Source organism: Heloderma suspectum, chromosome 6 (assembly GCF_057233095.1).
Source record: "Heloderma suspectum isolate Gila_16-S chromosome 6, 16-S_ref, whole genome shotgun sequence".
Classification (NCBI taxonomy): domain Eukaryota; kingdom Metazoa; phylum Chordata; class Lepidosauria; order Squamata; family Helodermatidae; genus Heloderma; species Heloderma suspectum.
In genome coordinates, this window is record NC_139463.1 from 95,296,897 (window position 1) to 95,320,994 (window position 24,098).

The 24,098-nt window shown below is 46.1% G+C and overlaps 1 protein-coding gene across 1 annotated transcript; it reads right to left on the minus strand.

Annotated features, from left to right (window-relative positions):
* Positions 1 to 3,420: 3,420 nt before the first annotated feature.
* Positions 3,421 to 23,439, minus strand: LOC146341908 (serine protease 27-like). The gene is made up of 6 exons (XM_084807749.1): positions 23,343 to 23,439; positions 13,870 to 13,896; positions 11,219 to 11,381; positions 8,771 to 9,042; positions 6,218 to 6,387; positions 3,421 to 3,746 (listed from the first exon to the last, which is right to left on the minus strand). Exons 1-6 carry the CDS (start codon positions 23,437 to 23,439, stop codon positions 3,450 to 3,452), a joined length of 1,026 nt encoding a protein of 341 aa, XP_084663875.1. The 3' UTR covers positions 3,421 to 3,449.
* Between the last annotated feature and the right edge of the window lie 659 nt (positions 23,440 to 24,098).

Here is a 24,098-nt window from a genome sequence, read left to right on the forward strand (position 1 = left end):
TAGGCTACGTAAATATTTATGTAGGCTATCACGGCAAAATACAGGGACGCAAATGGCGACGGCGACGGCGGCCGCCATTTGTGTCCCTGTGCAGGCTGCCCAGTAGCCGTATGTCCAGCTGCAGGCGGCCCCAGCCGGCGGCTCCACGGAGTTGCCACGGAGCGGAGCCGGCCGGGGAGAATTTCGGGGGGAGGGACGGAGAAACTCCCCCCCACCGCGAATGTCACCCTTCGAAAAGGTAAGTGACTTTCGTACATCCCTAATTTTACATTTACATTCACATTTTTTTTCAAGTAGATCTTTAATACTTCAAATTTATCAAAATGCATTGATGACTTTGCTTACCAACTTTGATCCAGCCCGAAGCACATTATCAGAGGTAGGAACTGATATTCAGCGGATTTGTGAAATTTTAAATTTCCCCAGAGTTCACACACCCATCAATCACTTTCCCTTCTCTAAAAATTGGAAATGTTTGACTACTGGGATTTGAAATGGGGTTGTGCTCCCAGCTCTTTATGTTTTCTCAGTAACTCTAGAGTTGCTTATTTTCTGTCACTTAGTATGCACCAGATGTCAGTGAAAATGGCACAGGTGGCTGGATTTATTTGTTTGTTTGTAATACTAATCTACCACTTGATATACTAAAATGCTTTGTTCCTTTAATGCAAGGGTGAGCAGCTTGTGGCCCTTTAAATGTTCTCCCATGATCCCTCATGATTGGCTATGCTGGCCAGGGCAGATGGGAGTTGTAGACCAAAACATCTGGAGGGCCACAAGTTGCCCACCCCTGCTAAATGCATCCATGACTGACTGTGTGGTTTTCCTTCATTCTCACACTCATGGTGCTAAATAGTGCATTTGCAAAAAGTGCATATGATATGCATTTGGAAGATTTTTTTTTTCAATGCTATCCTATACTCAGGGTTTAAAACCCTCATGGTTTGACAGTTCTCCTATCCTCCTTCATCCAGGTAATTTCATCAAGGACCACCAAGAACTATCTGTTTCCATCCATCTTGTACTGGCTTATTGTGTGTAATCTGAAAAGACCCTCTAGACTAAGCCTTCTCTAAGCCAAGCTTCTTAATGTTTCCATGTGGGGGTCTTTGGACAGACAAGTGGAAAATGAATGGGGAGGGAGGGACATACATACATATATGGAGAAATTTAATCAGATTTAAGTGTAATTCTAAAAGTATGACAAATAATGTAGTCAGGGAGAGAAGGATACGTGTTGGAATTTCATGGAAGGCTGTAGATGGAGAGCTGCCCGATGGCATGAGTAATCCAGTGAGGCTCAGACAGCTCTTGGGTGGCATGTTAAGGGCTGGGTTAGACTTCTCTGACAATTTAATTGGGGCTCAAACTACACATGAGGTTTGGCATGGTTCTTTCCCTCAACAGTTTGTTTAATGCAAAGCAGCCCCAGAGGCTGTGACTGAGCAAGGAGGAAAACTTACGTAACCCTCTCCCTCCTCGCTACTGGTCTGCTGAAGTGTACACCACCCAGGTTGCTTTGCTACCCGCAAAAAGGAAACATACAGGGAGCCCTTATCTCTTTCCCTACAGGAAGAACAGCAGCTTAGAGAGGTCCACACATCTTTTCCCCCCATTCGTACAAAAGCAGCTCGGGAGGGTGATTGTGAGTAGGGATGTATGGATTGTGTAAATCTGTTCTAACTTTTCTGAATTGTCAGGCACCTTTCATTCTGTCATCTGCCCATCAATGGAATCGGATTTTTTAGTTTGTGAATTTGCACGAATTCACATTTGTGCAAATTTGCACATGTGACAATGCAACCCCCCCATGTGCAAAATCCCCCCCAAATGCGCATTTTCACGCTTTAACCTATGGGCCATTTTTCTGCCACAAAATTTGGGAAGAATCGGGAAAATTAGAAAAGCGGTCCACAAGTCTGCGGAATCTACCCAACTGGAGGAAAGCCAGTCGGACTCATCAAAATCCAAACTCATTTGGTTCCCTTGCAGATTTCTCTGGCATTTCTAATTGTGAGCAAACAGATACCAGGAAGGGACATGTTTATGCAATGCCCCCTTCAGGGAAGAACCATTGCTCAGTGATACAGGGTAAGGTCCCAGATTCAACTCAAATGAAAATGATCGGATACCAGGTGATGGTGAAGTCCTCAAACAGGGAGCTTGGAGAAAGTCGCTGCCAATCAAATTGGACAATACTGGGATAGACAGGCAAATAATCTTACCTGGTATAATGAGCTTCCTTTGTTCCTATGTACTGTCCCCTGTTGCAGCTTCCAATAGTGTTTTGCATTTTAAAAAATAATGAGGGGAAATAATCATGTAACTGAGCCCCACATGTAGTTTGGACTTCAGTGTTGAACCCTTTAAGACACCACTCAACAGGAGTCGCCCAGACATAAGCTGATCCAAGGAATCAGCAAGCACCCCAGTTCCAGCCACCATGGTTTCATCTTATGCTGTACAAGTACACGCATGCGCACTCTTTTAAGAAAACATGCTGGCTGGGGGGAACTGAGGTATTAGCTGCCACCAGAACCAGCAGGGGGAAAGTTGTGGGGCAATGGTGATGTATGGCAGGAGGGGAAAGAGACAGAGACGTAGTGTGCTAGTGGTAAAGGATATTGCACATCCCAGCCCACCCCACTTAGGCACAGGCATCTAACCACCACGACACCTACAGAGATATCTGTGCCCCCAGTGCATTTGTTGTTTCCTTGTGCAAGTGAACATAGGAAGCTGCCTTGTACTGGGTCAGATCATTGGTCCATCCAGCCCAGTATGGTCAACTGGCAGAGCCTCTCAAGGGATTCAGGCTGGATTCTTTCCTAACTCTATCTGGAAAAGCTGGGAATCAAACCTTCCGACTTCAAAGCATGTGTTCTACCAGGCTGTCACACAGGAGATGGCAAAAACTTCTCCACTGCCCCGCAAAGGACAGGATTAGATTATGGTTCAACATTAGGGGAAAGATCTTAAAAGAAAACACAATGGAGCAATGGGAGCAATTACCAGTGGCGGGGACGGGGGGGGGGGTGCTCCGTGACTGGACATTTTTCGACTGTGCAGCTTTTAGTTGGAGGATTGCTAATCCTGTATTTCCTGCATCACAAGCAGTGGACTTGATCTCCAACAGGACACCCCACAACTCTATGTTCCTATGATTCAACATTCACCATCTAGCCTAGTATTGTTAACATTGACTGGCAGCAGCTCTTTAAGGTTTCAGACAGGAATTTTTCCAGCCCTATCTGGAGTTGTTGGGGATTGAACCTGGGATGTTCTTCAGACCAAGCAGGTGCTCTGCCAGTGAGCCCTACGTGGCATTCAGGGGCAATGGAGACCAGATATGAGAATCCTGGGCAGGAGTGACCAAGAGATGGGAAGGAGATGAGAAAAGGGAAAACCCCACACTCTTGTCTGCTTGTGACTTCTTTGTTCCACAGATCCTATGCCAAGACACGATTAAGGGTCCACAGCAAGACCTGCAGTACAGCAGTGATAAAGACGGCCTTTCTTCTCCCATCAGCTCCATCAGTGCCTTGATTCTTGATCTTGTGGTTCCCCCTGCTCTCCTCAATGAACTCCAGATTGGGGATAATCCTGTGAATCCAATCCTGGTATGAGGTAAGGCGGATGTACACGCCGGGGCGGTTCTTCTCAGCACAACCTTCACCCCAGCTCACGATACCAGCCAAGAGCCATTCTTGTTTCAGCTTGCACATCAGTGGGCCACCAGAATCACCCTATGGAAATGCAGAGATGGATGTGAGATGCATTGAATAGTCAGAATAGTGTACTGTAGTGGTTATAAAGGGCTGGTGAGCCCTGTATTCAAATACCTGCTCTCAGGGTAACCATGTGGAGTGACCTTGGGCCACTCCTTGTTTTTCAATCTCACCTACCTCACCTACCTTGTTGTGCACATAATTTGGGGGTACAGGGAAGAGTCTTGCTTATGAGAAGTCCACAAGCAGGACATGAAAGCAATAGCTCTCCCCCTCCCTGCTGCATGTCATGCCTCCACTGGAGGAATCCTGCTCTGAGAAGGAGCTGGAGCTCCCAGAGCCAGACAATGCCAAGAAGCCACCCATGTCAGGAGATCTAGGGGAGCCTGGGTCCTCACAGGAGATCACCACTAGTCCATCCCTGAGGGGAGTTCTGCCTCTGAAAAAGGTGGGCACCACCTAGCACCCAAGAGCATTGTTGCCTCAAGAGGAGGGCCAATTGGACTCCTCTGAGAGGGAGAACTTGATTACAAAGGACTCCTCAGGAGGAAGGACTCCTCAGGAGCAAGGCCCTTCTCCTGAGTAGGAATTTTGCCAGAGGGCCCGTAATGCACTGCAGCTGAGCCCTGAGTGGGGCTCAGAAAGCTCTGGCTATATAAGCCTTCAGTTTTAACCTAGCCAGTGCTGGAACAACATTGTTCTGTCAGCTCCAGTTAGTGATGTACGAAAGTCACTTACCTGGTCCCGCAGCTTGCTTTGCGGTGGGGGGGAAGCGCTTCGGTTCTCCCCCTGAAGTTCAGGCTGGGGGGGAGGCGCCCTGCCTTGCCCGGCCGAAATTCAGGCCGGGGGGGGGGAGGCGCCCCGCCTCGCCCGGCCGAAATTCAGGCCGGGGGGGGGGAGGCGCCCCGTCTCCCCGGCCGCAAAATACAAAAGTGAATGTAAAAAAAAAAACACCCACACCCGTGATATAGCATTATATATCAATATATAATAAATAGCAAATAGCGTTGCCCTTATTTTCGCCATAGTCTACGTAAAACTTTACGTAGACTACCTGGGCCCAAATAAGGAACGCAAATGGCGGCGCCCATGGCCGCCGCCATTTGCATACGTGCTTTTTTTTTTCCCCCCAAGTCACCCGTGATAGGCTACGTAACGATTAACGTAGCCTATCACGGCTGACTTTGGAAATCTAGCCGTGATAGGCTACATAAATCGTTATGTAGCCTATCATGGGTGTGTTTTGTTTTTTTTTCATTCACCTTGTAATGGCGGCGGCGGCGGCCGGTTGGAAGACCGGCCGCCGCCCCCGCCGAAACGCCGCTGGGACCCGCCGCCGAGAGGGACATTTGAGGGAGGTAAGTCCCATCCCGGGGGGGGGGGGGGGCGGGGGGGCAGAGAATTTCACCAACAATTTTGGGGAGCCGAATGCGTTGGCATTCGGCCTCCCCGAGATTCGTGGAGAAATTCACGGCCATCCCTAGCTCCAGTGCCTTGTACGTTGCTTTCTGGCCCTTGCCTTGTGATTGACCTTATATGCTACTGACTCTTGGACTGCTGCTTGACCCTGCCTCTGGACTATGGCTTGTTTGTTTCTTACTGCTTAACTGTGCTTTCACCTTTGCTTGTATCTTGACCACTCCTCCTTTGCCTGATCCCATTAGGGGTGCTTGAAACCCCACTTACCTGGCTCTGCTGGGGTCTGCAGGTGGGGGGAGGTGATCCGTTCCTCCCCCCAGAATCCTCGTCAGGGAGGGAGGTGTTCTGTTCTTCCCCACCCACCGGAATCCTGCCTGGCTGGCTCCACTCCATGGCCAGTCCACGGAGCCGCCGGCCGGGCCAACACGCAGCAGGGCCTCCACCCACTGCCGGGCTGCTGCGGACGCAAATGGCCATTTGTCCCTATGCTAGCATGTGATAGGCTATGTAAATATTTACGTAGCCTATCACGGGCCAGGGTAGGGATGCAAATGGTGGCTGCTACGGCGGCTGCCATTTGCGGCCGCAGCAGCCCGGCAGCGGCCAGAGCCGCCGCCACCGCTTCATTCGCCGCCACAGCCGCTACCGCCACTGCATCCACCACCAGGTAGGTCTGTCCTGGGGGGATTCCGCGGGGTAGCGGGGAGGGAGGCAGTTCTGCCACGGACTCCGGGGGTCCATGGGGTTCTTTAGAATCCGGCCTCACTGGAGTCCGTGGCGGAATTCTCCGCCATCCCTAGATCCCATACTGGACAGTGCTTGACCATTTGCCTGCTTTGTGTCCTTGCCTTTTGGACTGCCCCATAATTTGCCCTAATGCTGAGTCTGATTCAGCCATAGCAGGACACTGGACCCCAACAACTTTTCTTCAGTGGCATACTGCAGACTTCCCCAACTTGGGTCCTTCAAGATATAATCAATATCAATATCTATATGGAGATCAGTAGCCCTGTCTGTGTGATTTGGGATCAGAGGTGGGCTTCCCACTGATAGTAGGTACTCCCCCTCACCTTGCATGAGTCCTTCATGCCCTCGGCATACCCAGCACACATCATGTCATCTTGGATTTGTTTCCGGGGCAGGCTCTGCCCCATGTCAATGTTGTAGAGTCTTCTGCAGGTCTGAATATCTATTATGGGCACCTGGAGCTTCTGGAGCTTCTTTGGAGAGGGTAGATCCTCTGCGATGAAGAACATGAGACAGTGAGAGGAAACAAAGCAACGAGGCACTCAGAAAGGGATAGCAGATCCCTGTGCCTGAACTCTCTCTCCTTCTCAAAAAATTGCATTTGCATAGCACAAAAACAGGATGCAAGTTGCAAGGGAGGGAGCTTGGAGCCCTGTATTCTACGTTTGCCTTTGAAAAGGGAAATATATCATCAGCTTCACATGCAACAATAAAAGCTTGTTACTCCATTTTCTTCCCACCCACCTCATGGGTTAGCCACATATTTTCCGTACCGTTTGCACGGTACGGCTATTTGTGAGCCATGCAAGTGAGCATATGCCCAGGAATATTACTTAAGCATACCTCCCCAGGACATATTCACTGCATGTTTTCTCATCATAGACAGGTTAAATGCTACAGACGAAATGCGGCCTGTGCTGGCAACGGAGGAACCCATGTTGGCTACACACAATACATTGGGCCTCTGAGAAGTCCTAAAGCCGACATCAATCGTGAGAAGGAATGTGTCACTCCAGTTCTTCACGCTTCAGCATCTAGAGTTGTGAAAAGTAACTTTCCATTTCTAAATTTTGTGTGTGAACAGATGCAAAGAATGAGAGCTAGGCCCCAGTCTGGCACTTAAAAGTAGCAATTCATTTCTGAATATTTATTTGTGAAGGGAGGTAACCTTCACATACAAGCTGTTGTTTTTCAAGCACCAGTTTGTGGGTGCAACCTGAAACACGCATAGCACCTAGTAGAGCCTGATACATGTGGCTCTATGCATACATTCAGCTAAAGTGACGGAGGTCAGGAGCAGGGACAGCATATGTGATCCTGCTTCACTCCTCCACAAGTTCATTATGACATCTATCACAGCATTGTTTAATATACATGTACATTTGTTCAGCCAGCTTATAGAGAATAGACCAGACTCTTCTCTTTTGCTCCAAAAGGCAGCAGGACTGGAACCAATAGGTAGACATTTCAAGGAAACAGATTTCTGCTAAGCATTACTGTAAACTTCCTACCTAATAGTATGACCTGTTCACCGGTGGAGCAGTCTGCCTTGGAGGGTGGGTAGGCTCACTTTAACCAGGAGTATTTAAACAGAGCATGATCACTGTCCAAAGGGCACCCAGGGAATGTCAGAGCAGAGCAGGGATTTGAACCTGGATTGTCCTGCTTCTAGTCTGGTATTCTGTCTACTAATAGTTCTTCTACCCACCTTAACTAAAGGAAACCTCTGTATTTTGCCACAAAAATAAGCTTTTTACCAGCATTCATGCCTTCATGAGTTATAACATATCCCCATTTGCATGTCAGTCATCTTGGAAAATGGCAGGATGGGCATGTCTGCCCAAGTGTGATAAGCTCCAGAAACAAAGTGCGAGGAGTTGGCCTCCTGCCCACACTAGCAGGCTGAAATCAAGTGCATCTGAAACAGATAAGGGTGGAGCTGGGAGGGCAAAGAAGCCTAAAGAACAGGAAAGAAAGCAGCTTTATAAACCCCAGAGAACTTGGAGAAAGGGGGTGGGAAAGAAGAAGACTGATAAAATGAAGGAAGACAACAAGGAAGCTTCAAAGAAACTATTGGATTCCCAGTAATAATTAACTGTGTTGTACATGGGAGAGATTGTCAGGCCTCATTCCTACCCTGTGATGACCTGGGGCTCCTAGCTTTAAGAATTGAGAGTTGGAGTGGTTCCAAGCACCATCCTCTGGTGTAAGAGGGGACTGAGCACTTTCTGAGAGTTTGTAATTTTGAGGGGGACCTTCACACCAAGTTAAATGTGTTCCTACATGGGCGGCCTGAAACACATACAAACTTCAAGATTCTCTGCACCTCTTGTTTTTTTGTGTGTTTTTTTTACAGGGATCAGTGGCAGATCCAGGATTCCAAAGATTTACAGTAAATCAGCAAGGACTGTTTAACAATAGTACCCACAAAATGATTTCCCTGCTCTAAACCTGGTCCTTAATTAAGCTGCTGAAATGAAGGAAGCTTGGGGTATCCAGGAGTGGATTTATGTGTGGAAGGGAAGTAAGCTCTATTCAGTTCTTGTACTCAGAACACATTCCTGGGCTCAGAATTCTTTAATTCTGTCTTTTGCGCCGGACTCCAGTTGTGGATCTCATGGCTCTAGAAGCAGAAGGAGATCCTGTAAGCCTGAAGTCTGCACATGCCTGAACTAGATGACCTTCTCATCTCTAGGCTTATGTTTCAGCCATGCTCCATTGTTAGCACTTTTTCCTAGAGGAAAGGAAAGATGAGACTCAAATCTTAGAAAGAGGCTTGCTAAGGGTGGGTAGGGAAATGTATGTTTTTGCATTTTTTCTGGACAAAGAAGAAAGGTCCGTACAGGTCTAAAATGACTCCCTCTCCCAATACTCACGTCCTTCACTGATGTCTCCCCAGCCAGCAACCCAACACATCATACCCGGGGGAAACTCCACATTGGCTGCAGGCACACAGATGGGAATGATGTAATTGGTGAACCATACTGGGTGAACCAGCCGCACCAAGGCAATGTCTCCGCTTGTGGCCTCTCCTGCATACCGGGGATTTCTGATGATTTTTCCAACCCCTACAGATTGCTTGTGCTGCCAGGAGTTCTCCAGTTTATTGGCACCCAACATCACAGTATATTGGAAAGGATCGTCATCTCTGTAAGGGGATGGATGAAAACTTGCTGTGAGGACCATTGCTACAATTATCTATAGTGTGATTAGTTGGAGTCAGAAGGATACTGGATGTTATTAGAATGAGGGAGTGAAATGCAGGCAAGATTCAGACTGTCTCAAATTTGCAAAAAGAAAGACGGGCTATGCATGTTTAAATACGTCAATAGGGAAACAGCATTGCACAGAGCTCCACTTTGATCCCAAGATAGTTTTAAGGCCATTCTGTTTCTGACACCCCAGTCTGACTTCATTCTAGGCAGTTATACTTTGCTTGAAGCTTTTTACTGTTGGTAGGTTTCCAAAGAGCAAAGCTTGCCAAATTGAAACAAATCAGCTCACCAAACTGTGCCTCTTCAAGCTAATTAAAATAAGCCTTGCAGAACCTGAGCCACTAGATCAGATCAGAGCTATCTGAAAACTTCAGCTACTTGGCAAGGTAATTTAATTAAGTCTCTTTAAACAAAACAGAGCTCCTTATAAAACCTTATCTCCTTTACAAATTCATTAAAATAGCAATCCTATGCTCTGGCTGGAGCACTCTGGGGTTGGACTCAGTGGTCTTGTAGGCCCCTTCCAACCCTACTATTCTATGATTCCCTTGGAGGTTCTTTACATGAGCAATTTACTGCACGCTCATGATTGGCTAGTCATGGAAGTTTGTGGGTCCTTTAAATGATGTCAACCTCCAGAACTCCTTGCATGCTTTTCCTCATTTATCCTGCTTTGAAAAGGCATGGAGATAATCTAATATATTGGCAGCACCAACTAATGGCTGTATAATAAAACATATAGAGAACGCGCCTCCCCTGTCCCCTGCCCACCTCAGGGGTGCCTCCTTCCCGAGATTCCTCCATGTTGCGCCTTGTCCCACATGGGGCGACTGCGGCCATGCCAACCTGTCCTTCATGCTGTGCAGCGGGGGCCCCTCTCCCAGCAGCACGGAGGTCCCAGACCACCCCTCCCGATCCCCCTCTCCCGAGAAAGCATGTGTCCAACCTGTGTGAAGAAGCCGATGTTAAACTCGTAAAGAATCTGGAACCAGAAGCCCCGGTAACTATGCAGGATTTTAGCCTGGTGTGGTGAACCTGTGAGACTGGAGTGTTCCATTCTTTCCTATTTCCTTCCAGACTGTTGCTGGCAGGACAGAAGTCAAGAAGGGGGGGGCAGGGGGGTTGGTTGCCTTTTCTTCTGACCATGGATGGAAGAAAAATAATTCCCTTCCTTTGCTCCTATCAGTCCCTGCTATCATGCTGCTATTTTCCATCTGCTGCTTTTAGAATTTATTATTTCAGATTGTTTTTTATTGCTTTTAATCACTAAGCTACCCTGGGAGAGACTTTTGAAAGACGGGGTATCAATGTTTAAAAACACAGAATGGAGGGATTAAATAAAGCACCTTCAGCCATTGCATTCTATGGGGAGGAATTCTATGGGGAATTCTATTGGGAGGAGCAAGTCACAGACATGTGACACTGGACAGCAGCCATGTCTGGCATCAGCACACAGCACCTGTGGGCATTTGCCAGGTCCAAGAAGCACAACAGGGCCTAGTACTCCACTGACGCCTGTCCTGGCGCCTGTCCTCTCTTCAGGAGGCGGGATCTGGGAACTGCGGTTTCAATTTTCCACAATAGTCCTGATGTAGTTTTGCTTGGGGCATTGTGGGAAATGGTGGCCTTCCATGATGGCTGCCCTTCAAATTTCCCACAGTGCTCTGGAATGATACCACATTGGGGGCATTGTGGGGAATTTAAATGGCAGCTCTAAGCTGTCCAGTGCTGGTTGCAATGTTTCAGCCTGCCGACACAGCCCACTGAGGGGGCTTACCAGAGGGCATTTTGCCAAGGGCCCCCTCAGACCCAGAGTTTCCCCTGACAGCAGCAGCTTGCAGGATTCTGTTTTCTTTTGTTGCACAACAGCTTCTGAGCAGGAACAGCTTCTCTGATCAGTGAGAAGTTGGCATTTTGGTGGCAGTACACTTGGAAGTCTGCAACCGTTTTTAAATAGCCATGGCATCGGGAGAGAACACTGCTGAGAGCTTGCCCCCACTGGGATAAAAATGGCTCATTGCAGCACTGGCCTAGGGTTGCAAAAGTGGAGGGAGAAGGAGTTAGGTCAGGTCAAAAGGAACCCAATGGGCTCATTTCTCAGTTACTCACGGTCGGAAACAATGTGCTGCTGTCACAATCCAGTCATTGGTGATTAGCGCCCCTCCACATATGTGCTTGTCCATCCTCCTGACACTGACCTGCCATGGCCATTCCCCTTCCACAGCGTCTTCACCCCCAACGTTCCTATTCAGGGCAGCCTGTCGCCCGCATACTAGGGAAAGGAAGGAGCAGAGAGAGTCAAATGTAGCCCTATGTACAATCTGACTGCACTGGAGATTGCAGACCTGGCCTTAGAAACCCGCACCTCAGTTACGTTGTGCCTGGATTACTATGATGTACTAAGGTTTGAATTACTGCAATGTGAAAAGTGTCCGGAAACTTCAGTCAGTGCAAGAAGTAATAACCCAGTTATTTACAGGAGCGCCCTACAGGAAGCATGTGATTCCCTTGCTAAAACTGCTGCAGTGGCTTTTGATTTGTTTCTGGGCCCAATTCAAAATGCCAGTGATGATTGTGAAAGTGCTTCAAAGTCTGGCATGAGGACATGCAACGGATGACTTTTTGCCAAATGAACCTGCCTGCCTGCCTGCCTGCCTACTGATATCTTCAAGAAAGTTAGGTTTGGCTGAGTAATGGGGCCTTCTTGGTGGCTGTATCCAAGCTCTGGAACTCCCTCCTAAGAGAGGCTTGCCTTATTCAGGGCCAACACTACCATTAGGCAATGTGAGGCGGCTGCCTCAGGCAGCAAAGGTTGAAAGGTGGCAGCAAGGTGTTAGAGGAGAGAAATGTGTGCCACATGGCCTTCCCTACACCCCCTAAGCTAGCCTGCTGCCTTCAGGTGTGGTATCCCATTGTCAGTGCTGAAGAAAGCTGTTTAGTTTTGAAAAAAGGCTTTTGTACATGGAATGGGACAGGGCACCATCTTGTTCATTGCCTCAGGTAGCAAATGCCTTGGGCCTGCCCTGGCCTTATCTGTCCACCCCCGCCATTACTGACTTTCTGTGTTGCTGTACCTACTTTCCTTCCTTCCTCTTTTTAAGGAAGGCTTGAAAGGCATGGTTAAAAATGGTTTTAATCCTACTGAGAGCTGTCTTAATGGAAATGACTTCAATGGATGCTTTTACTCATTTTATTGTGCTGTTATTAGTTTTGTTGTGGAATTTTTTAATTCAATTTGATTTCATTTTATTTGGAGGAGGGCATTACAATCATTTTTAAAATGTTGTTGCTGTTAGCCACTTTGATCTCTGCTGAGGAAAGGCAGTTTTAAATAAGTAAATATCTAAACATTTTGCTCTAGAAGCTCAAATTTCACATCTTGGAGAATTTATTTCATTACCCATTATTTTGCAAAGGATGGCAATTTGCACATGTTTGCTTGTTGTGCATAATGTACAGCACACCCTGTTCAACTGGGAAGTAAATTTCAGTGAGTTCAGTGGGGCTTAGTCCCAGACAAGTCTGCAGCCTTATCCTATTTCTGTTAGGCACCAAGAGGGAGAAAGGTTTACACACATCTCTAAATTCATATTTATAGCCATAAGGCCTAGAAATCTCAATTTCACAAATGTTTCCCTGACTAAAATGACAAGCGTGAAGCTGCTTGCATGTAACTACCTGCAGGGGGAGAAGGAAACACTTCAGTCAGCCCAGCCAGCAGCAGCAGAAACTCCACATAAGGGAGAAGACCTGTGATTTGAGATTTACTGACTGAGAATTGTCCCTAATTTTACAGAGTGCAGGCCTAAGCTGCAGTACTAACAAGAGGAGCCCTTGTTTTCAGCATCGCAGTGGGAGAAGAGGCCCTAAATTTTGCTGAGGACTCTTGTGGTGCTGGTGGTGTTTTTCCTCTTGTGCATCCCCCCCCCCCATTTCCATTCTCTTTGTGTGCAATGTACCCTCTCAGAGATGTACCAAAGAATCTGGAAATTTACAGTTTGAGGAAACTCCATTACAAGTTGTATCTCCACAATTTGTAGTACACATTTGTTTGAATATTTGTTCTGCTTGGTTTATTTTATGTGCTGCTGTTTTTTTAAGCAACTTTTAAGCAACTTTATGATTTTACAGCCACAAAGGGTGAAGTCACACTAACATTTGTGACCTGTTAGCTCGTTTTGGCAGGCTTGTACAAGCTTTGTTGGGAGCGAGATAGGGGAGAAAAGTATCTCTGCCATGCTCAGAAGAAATTATCATAATCACCTTAAGCATTTTAATGAAAAGTAGTACTAAACATATTTTCAGTAAATTATAAGAACATATATTATTAAGCCACCCAATTCTGAGCAAGGAGCAAAGCCCGTGCTAAAACACCTAGTAGCATGGGTTCATTAGTAATTTGTTACATCCAGCCAGAAGACTTTCTGCTTCTACTCTTATTTGTCTTAAATTCAGTTTGAGCCCAGCCCAGGGCAAACACCACCTTGTAAGGGCAATTGCCTTGAACAGTGGTTTACAAATCTTGTAATATTGTATTTATTTATAAACGTTTGTATATTGCCTGATAAGTAATGTTCTCTTGGGAGTTAACAATAAAAATAGTCAAACCATCAAAATACATAAATAAACAGAAATAATACATCTGTAAAATAGAAACATGATAAAAGTGTCCATATCATGTTCTTTACTGGGGCATCCTGGTATGTGTAAGAGGGTTTAAAAACAGTTTCATTACCTGATGGGGCTAAATGAAAACTTACCATGATGGGAACGGGTCAACTGAGATCCTGCAAGAGAAAGAGGAGGAATCAGTGTAGCTACTGTGACCCAGAAGGAAGGGGTTGGAAGTTAAAGGTATTATTAATCATTGATTGATTCATTACATTTTTAAACCACCCAATGACAGTAGCTCTTTGGGTGTTGTAGAGATAGATTAAAATAATAAAATAAAAGTGAATGATAAACAATGGCAATAAAACAGCACATGATAAAACTAGGGATGTACGAAAAAATTGTTTCTCTTTAGAAATCACCAGAACATGCCCTGTGCGCATCCCTAAATGTGAACATACTTTCCCCAAAAAGCTTGCACATTTCTGAAATTGCAGTCACCCCCCCCCCACACACACACACACAGTGTGTGTGTGTGTACTTTAAAATGTGCATTTTTCAAAAACTGCACATTTTCACATTTGGTCAATGGGGGAAAGTGCATACTTTTGAAAAATGCACACAGAAATGCATGCTTTCCCTGTTCAAACAAAAGGAAATGAGAATGGGAGCAAGGAAAATCAATCTCCAAAGTGGAATTTGGAGAATCTTGGCCAGCTTGAGCATCCCTCATTCCTAGATAAAACCAAAGTGAATCCAATAGCAAGGATTAAACAGTGCAAAGATCTTAAAGCATTAATACAATTACTAAAATGCCTAGGAAAATAACCAGTGCCCCAAAGACCATAAAATAGGTACCAGGTGAGCCTCTCTGGGGAGTGCATTCCACAGACAGGGTGCCACTCTTGAAAAAGCCCTCTGTCTTGTAGCCACCCATCTTTTTTCATTCTGAGCTTATAATAGGAATGAACTGACAGAAGTCAGACAGGGATTTAGGGATTGTGGAAGCAACATCCGGTGTAGGATTTTTGTATAGGTTTGTGTAAAGGATTTTAGAAGGGGTAAAGTAGGTAGAGAAGTTAGGACCAAGCATTAAGGAATAATAACATATAACTCTTCATGTTACAAATAAATATTTGTTGTTGTTTTTAAAAAATACAGACTCCCATTTGCTGATGGAATTGTTTGTTGTTGTTGTTGTTCAGTCGTTCAGTCGTGTCCGACTCTTCGTGACCCCATGGACCATAGCACGCCAGGCCTTCCTGTCCTGCGCTCTCTCCCGGAGCGTGCTCAAGTTCATATTCATTGCATCCGTGATGCTATCTATCCATCTCATCCTCTGCCGTCCCCTTCTCCTTTTGCCTTCAGTCTTTCCCAGCATCAGGGTCTTTTCCAGGGAGTTTTCTCTTCGCATTAGGTGGCCAAAATATTGGAGCTTCAGCTTCAGTATCTGTCCTTCCAATGAGCACTCAGGGTTGATTTCCTTTAGGATGGACTGATTTGACCTCCTTGCAGTCCAGGGGACTCGTAAGAGTCTTCTCCAGCACCACAGTTCGAAAGCATCAATTCTTCGGCGCTCAGCCTTCCTTATAGTCTAGCTCTCACAGCCATACATTACTACTGGGAAAACCATAGCTTTGATTAGACGGACCTTTGTCGGCAAGGTGATGTCTCTGCTTCTTACTATGCTGTCTAGGTTTGCCATAGCTTTCCTCCCAAGGAGCAAGCGTCTTTTAATTTCATGGCTACAGTCACCGTCTGCGGTGATCTTGGAGCCCAAGAAAGTAAAATCTGTCACTGCTTCCATTTCTTCCCCTTCTATATGCCAGGAAGTGATGGGGCCAGATGCCATGATCTTCGTTTTTTTAATGTTGAGTTTCAAACCAGCTTTTGCACTCTCCTCTTTCACCCTCAACAAGAGGCTCTTGAGATCCTCTTCGCTTTCTGCCATTAGGGTGGTATCGTCTGCATATCGGAGGTTGTTGATAATTCTCCCAGCAATCTTAATTCCGACCTCTGATTCATCCAACCCGGCATTTCTCATGATGTACTCTGCATATAAGTTAAATAAGCAGGGTGACAATATGCAGCCTTGTCGTACTCCTTTCCCAATTTTGAACCAATCAGTTGTTCCATGTCTGGTTCTTACTGTTGCTTCTTGACCCTCATACAGGTTTCTCAGGAGACAGGTAAGGTGGTCTGGTACTCCCATCACTTTAAGAATTTGCCACAGTTTGTTGTGATCCACACAATCAAAGGCTTTAGCGTAGTCAATGAAGCAGAAATAGACGTTTTTCTGGAATTCTCTTGCTTTCTCCATGATCCAGCGAATGTTGGCGATTTGATCTCTAGTTCTTCTGCCTCTTCGAAACCCAGCTTGTACTTCCGGTAGTTCTCGGTTCGCATACTGCTGAAGCCTAGCTTGTAGGATTTTGAGCATCACCTTGCTGGCATGTGAAATGAGCGCAATTGTGCGGTAGTTTGAACACTCTTTGGCGTTGCCCTTCTTTGGAATTGGAATGTAAACTGACCTTTTCCAGTCTTGTGGCCACTGTTGAGTGTTCCAGATTTGTTGGCATATTGAATGCAGCGCTTTAACAGCATCATCTTTTAGGATTTTAAATAGCTCAGCTGGAATACTGTCATCTCCGCTAGCTTTGTTGTTACTAATGCTTCCTAAGGCCCACTTGACTTCACTCTCAAGGATGTTCGGCTCAAGTTCAGTGACCGCACTATCATGGCTATCAGGGACATTCAGATCTTTCCTGTATAGTTCTTCTGTGTATTCTTGCCACCTGTTCTTAATCTCATCTGCTTCTGTTAGGTCCCTGCCTTCTTTGTCCTTTCTCATGCCCATGTTTGCACAAAACGTTCCCTTGAGATCTCCAATTTTCTTGAAGAGATCTCTAGTCTTTCCCATTCTGTTGTTTTCCTCGATTTCTTTGCATTGTTCATTTAAGAAGGCCTTCTTGTCTCTCCTTGCTATTCTCTGGAACTCTGCATTCAGTTGGGTATATCTTCCCCTTTCTCCCTTGCTTTTCGCTTCCCTTCTTTCGTGAGCTACTTGTAAAGCCTCATCAGACAGCCACTTTGCTTTCTTGCATTTCTTTTTCTTTAGGATGGATTTCGTTGCTGCCTCCTGAACAATGTTACGGACCTCCGTCCATAGTTCCTCAGGCACTCTGTCTATCAGGTCTAATCCCTGAAATCTATTCCTCACCTCCACTGTATATTCATCAGGGATATGATTTAGGTCATACCTGAATGGTTTAGTGGTTTTCCCGACGTTCTTCAATTTAAGCCGAAATTTTGCAAGAAGCAGCTCATGATCTGAGCCACAGTCAGCTCCAGGTCTTGTTTTTACTGGCTGTATGGAGCTTCTCCATCTTTGGCTGCAAAGGACATAATCAATCTGATTTCGATATTGACCATCTGGTGACGTCCATGTGTAGAGTCGCCTCTTGTGCTGTTGGAAAAGCGTGTTTGCTATGATCAGCATGTTCTCTTGGCAAAAGTCTATTAGCTTTTGTCCTGCTTCATTTTGTACACCAAGGCCATGCCTGCCTGTTATCCCGGTGATTCCTTGACTTCCTACTTTAGCATTCCAATCCCCTATGATGAAGAGGACATCTTTTTTTGGTGTTAGTTCTAGAAGGTGTTGTAGGTCTTCATAGAACCGATCAACCTCAGCTTCTTCGGCCTCAGTGGTTGGGGCATAGACTTGAATTACTGTGATGTTGAATGGTTTGCCTTGGATTCGTACTGAGATCATTCTATCATTTTTAAGATTGTTGTACCCCAGTACTGCTTTTCCCACCCTTTTGTTGACTATGAGTGCTACTCCATTTCTTCTAAGGGATTCTTGCCCACAATAGTAGATATGATGGTCACCTGAATTAAATTCGCCCATGCCTGTCCATTTTAGTTCGCTGATTCCCAAGATGTCGATGTTCAATCTTGCCATCTCATGTTTGACCACCTCCAGCTTACCTTGATTCATTGATCTGATATTCCAGGTTCCTAAACAATATTGTTCTTTACAGCATCGGATTTTCTTTTCACCACCAGACACATCCACAGCTGAGTGTCCTTTCGGGTTTGGCCCAGCCGCTTCACTCTTTCTGGCGCTACTTGGAAATACCCTCTGCTCTTCCCCAGTAGCATATTGGGCACCTTCCGACCTGAGGGGCTCATCTTCCGGCGTCATCTCTTTTAGCCTTGTGATACGTTCCATGGGGTTTTCTTGGCAAGAATACTGGAGTGGGTTGCCATTTCCTTCTCCAGTGGACCACATTTTGTCAGAACTCTCTGCCATGACCTGTCCGTCTTGGGTGGCCCTGCACGTCATAGCTTATGGCTTCACTGAGTTACGCAAGCCCCTTTGCCACAACAAGGCAGTGATCCATGAAGGGGATGGAATTGTTACGCTCCCATTATTAAATCTATTTTCTTGTTATTTCTCCTGTAGTGGGTTGAGAGAACTAATTGAGCATATTGAGTTTCTCCAGAACCGAGAGAGAGAAAAGGGGCTGAAGTTTTGGTGTCAATGGGAACAACTGATCCAGGTGAAAGCAGAGATTTCCTGAGGGCTTTGCTTCTCCATTTCAGAGGTGGAGGCTGGGGAAAAGGTAGAACCCAGGCAGGAACATCACATATATCATCATAGCTTATCTGACAATTTCCTCTTCCTTTACATCTCTCTCATACAAGAAAACTCAGGCAGCGAAATCTGGGCACCTTATTCCCTTTCACCACCAGGACAAGCTCTCAGGTTGAGGAAATTACCAGACCAGTTTCTGTAACACTGCAGTGCCATGCTAATGGTGCCGGCCAGAGCTGGAACTGCAATCCTTCCGTCTAGCCAGGACCATGTGATTTGAGGGGCCAATAGAGACCTAGCTGGCTATATATAACTCTTGCTCCAAGCTTTGTTTCTCAATCTGAGCAAGTCATCCAATAGAGCAAGAGCCTTGCCCCACTCCTCCAGCCCATCTTTGACTACCTTCCTGCCTTTGGCCATTTGGTTCTTGTCTAGGGGATGGTGGAGAAATCCACCACGGACTCCAATGAGTCCGCCATGGATTCCAGGGGGCCAGATTCCAAAGAATCCAACCCCCCGGAGTCCATGACGGAATGGACTAACCCCCCCGCCACCCCTGAAATCCCCCCCCCCCCGGGACGGAAACTACCTGGCAGCAGCTGGTCTGGGTCACCATCTTCATCCGCTGCCAGGCTGTGGAACAAAATCTAAGCTAAACAATCCCAGTTGTGGTAACCAGTAGGCCTGTGCACAGACCCCCTGATCCGCTTCAGATGCTGCTTTGGATCATCTGAAGTGACCCTGATCTGCCTTGGACCAATTTGGCCCCCCTCCAATCTGTCTCAGATCTGAACTTGAATCAAGATTCGGTATCTGGATTGCACGGTTTTGGCATTTCCCATTGACTTGCATGGGAAAGCACAAATGGTCATAACTTTTTCAGTTTTTAGGATACAGGCATGAAATTTGGGGAGGTCTCCACCCCCGCGGAGAGGAGGGCACCTGCAAAATATCAGATGCTTTAGCCAAATGGTTTTTAGTGCTAGGTGGAGTTAAAATCTGATGTTTTCCACAGAAACTCTCAAAGCATAGAGCTGTATCTTCTCCCTGTTTCCACACATGCATGTGACACCTTGACCTCTCCCAGCCCCCCTCAAAGGGTATCACACCCCCAAAGCCCAGGCAGTTTGACCCACCAGCTTGTGTGCTAGACACTGGTGAAATTTGACATAGAATCATAGAATAGTAGGGTTGGAAGGGGCCCATAAGACCATCGAGCCCAACCCCCTGCTCAGTGCAGGAATCCAAGTCAGAGCATCCCTGACAGATGGCTGTCCAGCCTCGTCTTGAATGCCTCTAGTGTAGGAGAGCCCACTACCTCCATAGGTAATTGGTTCCATTGTCGTATTGCTCTAACAGTCAGGAAGTTTTTCCTGATGTTCAGCCAGAATCCGGCTTCCTGTAACTTGAGCCCATTATTCTGTGGCCTGCATTCTGGTATGATCGAGAAGAGATCCTGGCCTTCCTCTCTGTGACAACCTTTCAAGTACTTGAAGAGCGCTATCATATCTCCCCTCAGTCCTCTCTTCTCAAGGCTCAACATGCCAAGTTCTTTCAGTCTCTCTTCATAGGGCTTTGTTTCCAGTCCCCTGATCATCTTTGTTGCCCACCTCTGAACCCTCTCCAGCTTGTCTGCATCCTTCCTAAACTGTGGTGCCCAGAACTGGACACAGTACTCCAAATGAGGCCTAACCAGTGCTGAGTAGAGGAAAACTAGTACTTCCCGGGATTTGGAAGCCATGCTTCTATTAATGCAGCCCAAAAGAGCATTTGCCTTTTTTGCAGCCACATCACATTGTTGGCTCATATTCAGCTTGTGATCAACAACAATGCCAAGATCCTTCTCGCTTGCAGTGTTGTTGAGCCACGTATCCCCATCTTGTAACTGTGCATTTGGTTTCTTATTCCTAGGTGCAGATTTTGGCATTTATCCCTATTAAATTTCATTATCTTATTTTCTGCCCAGCACTCCAGTCTATCAAGATCACTTTGAATTTTGTTTCTGTCTTCCAAAGTATTAGCTATCCCGCCCAATTGTGTGTCATCTGCAAATTTCATCAGCATTCCCTGCACCTCCTCCACCAAGTTATTAATAAAAATGTTGAAGAGCACTGGGCCCAGGACTGAGCCCTGCAGTACCCCGCTCATTACCTCTCCCCATTTTGAGAAGATCCCATTGTTTTGAGACTCTTTGAGTCCAATTCTGTAGCCAACTGTGGATCTACCTGATTATTGTTTCATCTAGCCCACTTTGAGCTAGTTTGCTCATCAGAATATCATGGGGCACTTTGTCAAAAGCTTTGCTGAAGTCGAGGTATATTATGTCCACAGCATTCCCACAGTCCACAAGGGAGGTTACTTGATAAAAAAAAATGAGATCAGATTCATCTGGCAGGATTTGTTCTTGACAAATCCATGTTGGCTCTGAGTAATCACTGCATTGTTTTCAAGGTGCTTATAGATGGATTGCTTTATAATCTGCTCCAGAATTTTCCCAAGGATTGGTGTCAGACTGATTGGTCTGTAGTTCCCAGGTTCCTCCTTTTTACCCTTTTTGAAGATAGGGACAACATTAGCCCTCCTCCAGTCATCTGGCACTTCCCCCATCCTCCTTGATTTCTCAAAGATAATAGACAGTGGTTCGGAGAGTTCTTCTGCCAGTTCCTTTGTTACTCTAGGGTGCAGTTCATCTGGCCCTGGAGATTTGAACTCATTCAAAGTGATTAGGTTTTCCTTGACCATATGCCTATCGATCTCAAGCTGCAATCCTGCTCCTTCATCCTGTACTTCGCCTTTGCCAGGGGGGTCATAGACCCTCTTTTGGGAGGAGACTGAGCCAAAGCAGGAATTGAGCACTTCTGCCTTTTCTTTGTCATCTGTTATTGTTTTGCCATCCGTATTTAATAGCTGAACCACCATTTCTTTCCTCTGTCTTTTACTATGCACATAGCTGAAGAAAGCCTTTTTGTTAGGGATGGGCGGATTCCCCACCTGCCGGACCGTGGGAAATCCGCCCGCGGGGGGGAGGTGATCCGTTCCTCCCCCCGGAATCCTCTTTGGCCGGCTCCGCTCCACGGTGATTCTGCAGAGCCGCCAGCCGGCTCCAAAGTGCCAGCAATACGGCTGCCATGCTGTATCGCTGGCTGAGGGGTATTGACTGTGGATGCAAATGGTGTCCAGAACACCATTTGCGGCGGTAAAGGTCTTAGTTTAATCTAAATGCAGCCATTTATGGCTGCATTTACCTTTAACTAAGACCTTTATAGCCACAAATGGCATCCTGGACACAATTTGTGTCCGCAGTCAATCCCCTTCAGCCAACGATACAGCATGGCAGCTGTATCGCTGGTGCTCCAGAGCCAGAGGATCCAGCCGAAGAGGATTCTGCAGGGAGGCGGAGGTAAGTGTTCTGTTCCACCATGGACTCTGGGGGGCCAGATTCTTTAGAATCCGGCCTCATTGGGTTCCGTAGCGGAATTCTCCGCCATCCCTACTTTTTGTTGCTTTTAGCATCCCTCACTAATCTCAGCTCATTTTCAGCTTTAGCCTTCCTGATGCCATCCCTGCAATTCTGTGCTACCTGCCTGTACTCTTCCTTTGTTGCTTGGCCTCCATTCCACTTCCTATATGTGTCCTTTTTTGTTTTCAGGTCCCCTCTAAGCTTTTTGTGAAGCCATATTGGATTCTTCTGTTGTCTTCCACCTTTTCTTCTCTTTGGAATTGTTTGTAATTGTGCCTTGAGAATTTCCTTAGAGTCGCTTGCCATGGGACCTTACCTAGCATTTTTCTGAGTTTAAAATCAGCTTTCCTAAAATCCAGGGTACGGGTTTGGCTACACTCGGCTTTTGCTTCCTTTAGAACCATGAACTCAAGTATAACATGGTCGCTTTCCCCCAGAGTTCCTGTAACTGCTACTTTACCAACTAAGTCATCTCTGTTGCTTAGGATCAAGTCAAGGATAGCCAATCCTCTAGTTCCTTCCTTCCGGACACAGACACACAAGAGATAAAGAAAAGCAGAACTACCTAAGCAAATAATGGGTGTCTTTAATTTATTATTTTATATTTCATGTTCTTTTATGGAAGGCAGGGTAACTTCAAGAAATACAGTACAGCACAGGCAGTAAGATAAGAGTTAGATAAATCAAACTGAAATTTAAAAACATCCTGTCTTTTATCTCTCTTTTGGGAGGATCGACACAGAGGGAAGACACAGATGGTTCACTTCAGCATGGGGGGGGACAAACACTATAGGCTGGTATAATATGCCTTTCTTTAAGAATTAAGAAAGATAAAAGTAAATGCTTGAATATGACTTAAAAAGGGGGGAGCGGGACATGCCCAGTCAGAAGTCAATGTTTGCTTTTAAAAATTGAGACAAGACTGAGTTTTTAAAAACCTAAAAGAGACAGACGGAGAAAAATGACAAGGAAATAAAATAGAGAACGCAGAAGTAACAGTTGAGGTTAAACAACAAATGCAGCCCTTTCCAGAGTCCAAAATCGAAATAAACAAACACAGGAATGGCAGGGGAGGGGAGAGTGTAGCAGCAACAACTGAGAAAAAGCTATATTAGTTTGAAAAATTATGGAAAGGAGAGATGAATCTAATCAAATACAAATAACAAACGAGTCGGAGGTAGAAGGAAATAGGAGAGGGTGGCTGGAAGAGGTGCTGCAAAAGACACCATCCCAAATGCGAGGGAGTATTATAAAGCAAGGAAACACTCCCAGTACAACGAAGCTGTTTCCTTTTAATTTAAATTTTGAGGAAAGCCTAATGGCTATCAAAATCAAATGAACTGAAGGAGCAACTCCTAGGACTGCACGTGCACACACACACAATCATCTACCCACACCAGCACTCTCCCAAAGACACAGCTAGTGCAATAACCGAACGCAGCCTTTCACCAAAGTATATATACTGCCTTCCTCCACCTCTCTCTGATTGGAGACTGCTGGTGTCAGTTCTGGCTGAGAGTTCCTATTCACCAAAGCACCCTCCCTCCTCCTCCTGCACTCACCATCTTGCCTCCCCCAGCCTTCCCGCATCTGCTCACCTTCCCCCTCCCTCTTCCTCCTTCTCATTCTCCTCCACATGATGTTCAGAAGCTGATACATTTTGGAGACAGCCTGTCTGGACTGCTCAGGCATTAAGCAAGTAGGGTTCCAAATATACGAGGCAGAAGAGGCACTTCATGGGAGGGGTCCTCTCCCCAGGGTGCCTCAGTACTGCTCTGACCGGCCTTGTAACATGAGGATTTGGATCCGAATAAGCCCACTTTGCCTCGTTATTCAGACTTCATAATGAGGCAGTGCACAGCCCTAGTAACCAGTTCCAGCCCCTTGATCATTTTAGTTGGCTTTTTCTGCACTTTTTCCAGCTCTATCTAAATATCTTTTTTTTAGGTGTGGTGACCAGAACTGGGCACAGTATTCCAAATGTCGTCGCATCATAGATTTGTATAAGGGCAGTATGATATTGGCAGTTTTATTCTCAATTCCTTGTCTTATTATGCCTAGCATGGAATCTGCCTTTTTAACAGCGGCCTTACACTGGGTTGACATCTTCATTGAGTAGTCCACCGCAACTCCCAAGATCTCTTTCTTGGTCGGTCAACTGCTAGCTCAGATCCCATCAGGCTATACTTGACATTGGGATTTTTCACCCCAAAGTGCATTACTTTACAGTTGCTTACATTGAACCACATTTGCCATTTCGATGCCGATTCTCCCAGTTTGGAAAGAACCCTTTGTGTAGGGATGTCACAGAATTCCGC

Bases quoted from the DNA above. Each gene is read 5' to 3' on its own strand.
- LOC146341908 (XM_084807749.1), bottom strand. From the start codon at position 23,439: ATGTATCAGCTTCTGAACATCATGTGGAGGAGAATGAGAAGGAGGAAG. The intron at 13,897-23,342 runs GTGAGTGCAGGA...TTTCTCTTGCAG, and splicing joins AGGCTGGGGGAGGCAAGATG to GATCTCAGTTGACCCGTTCC. The intron at 9,043-11,218 runs GTGAGTAACTGA...ATCCCCTTACAG, and splicing joins GCAGCACATTGTTTCCGACC to AGATGACGATCCTTTCCAAT.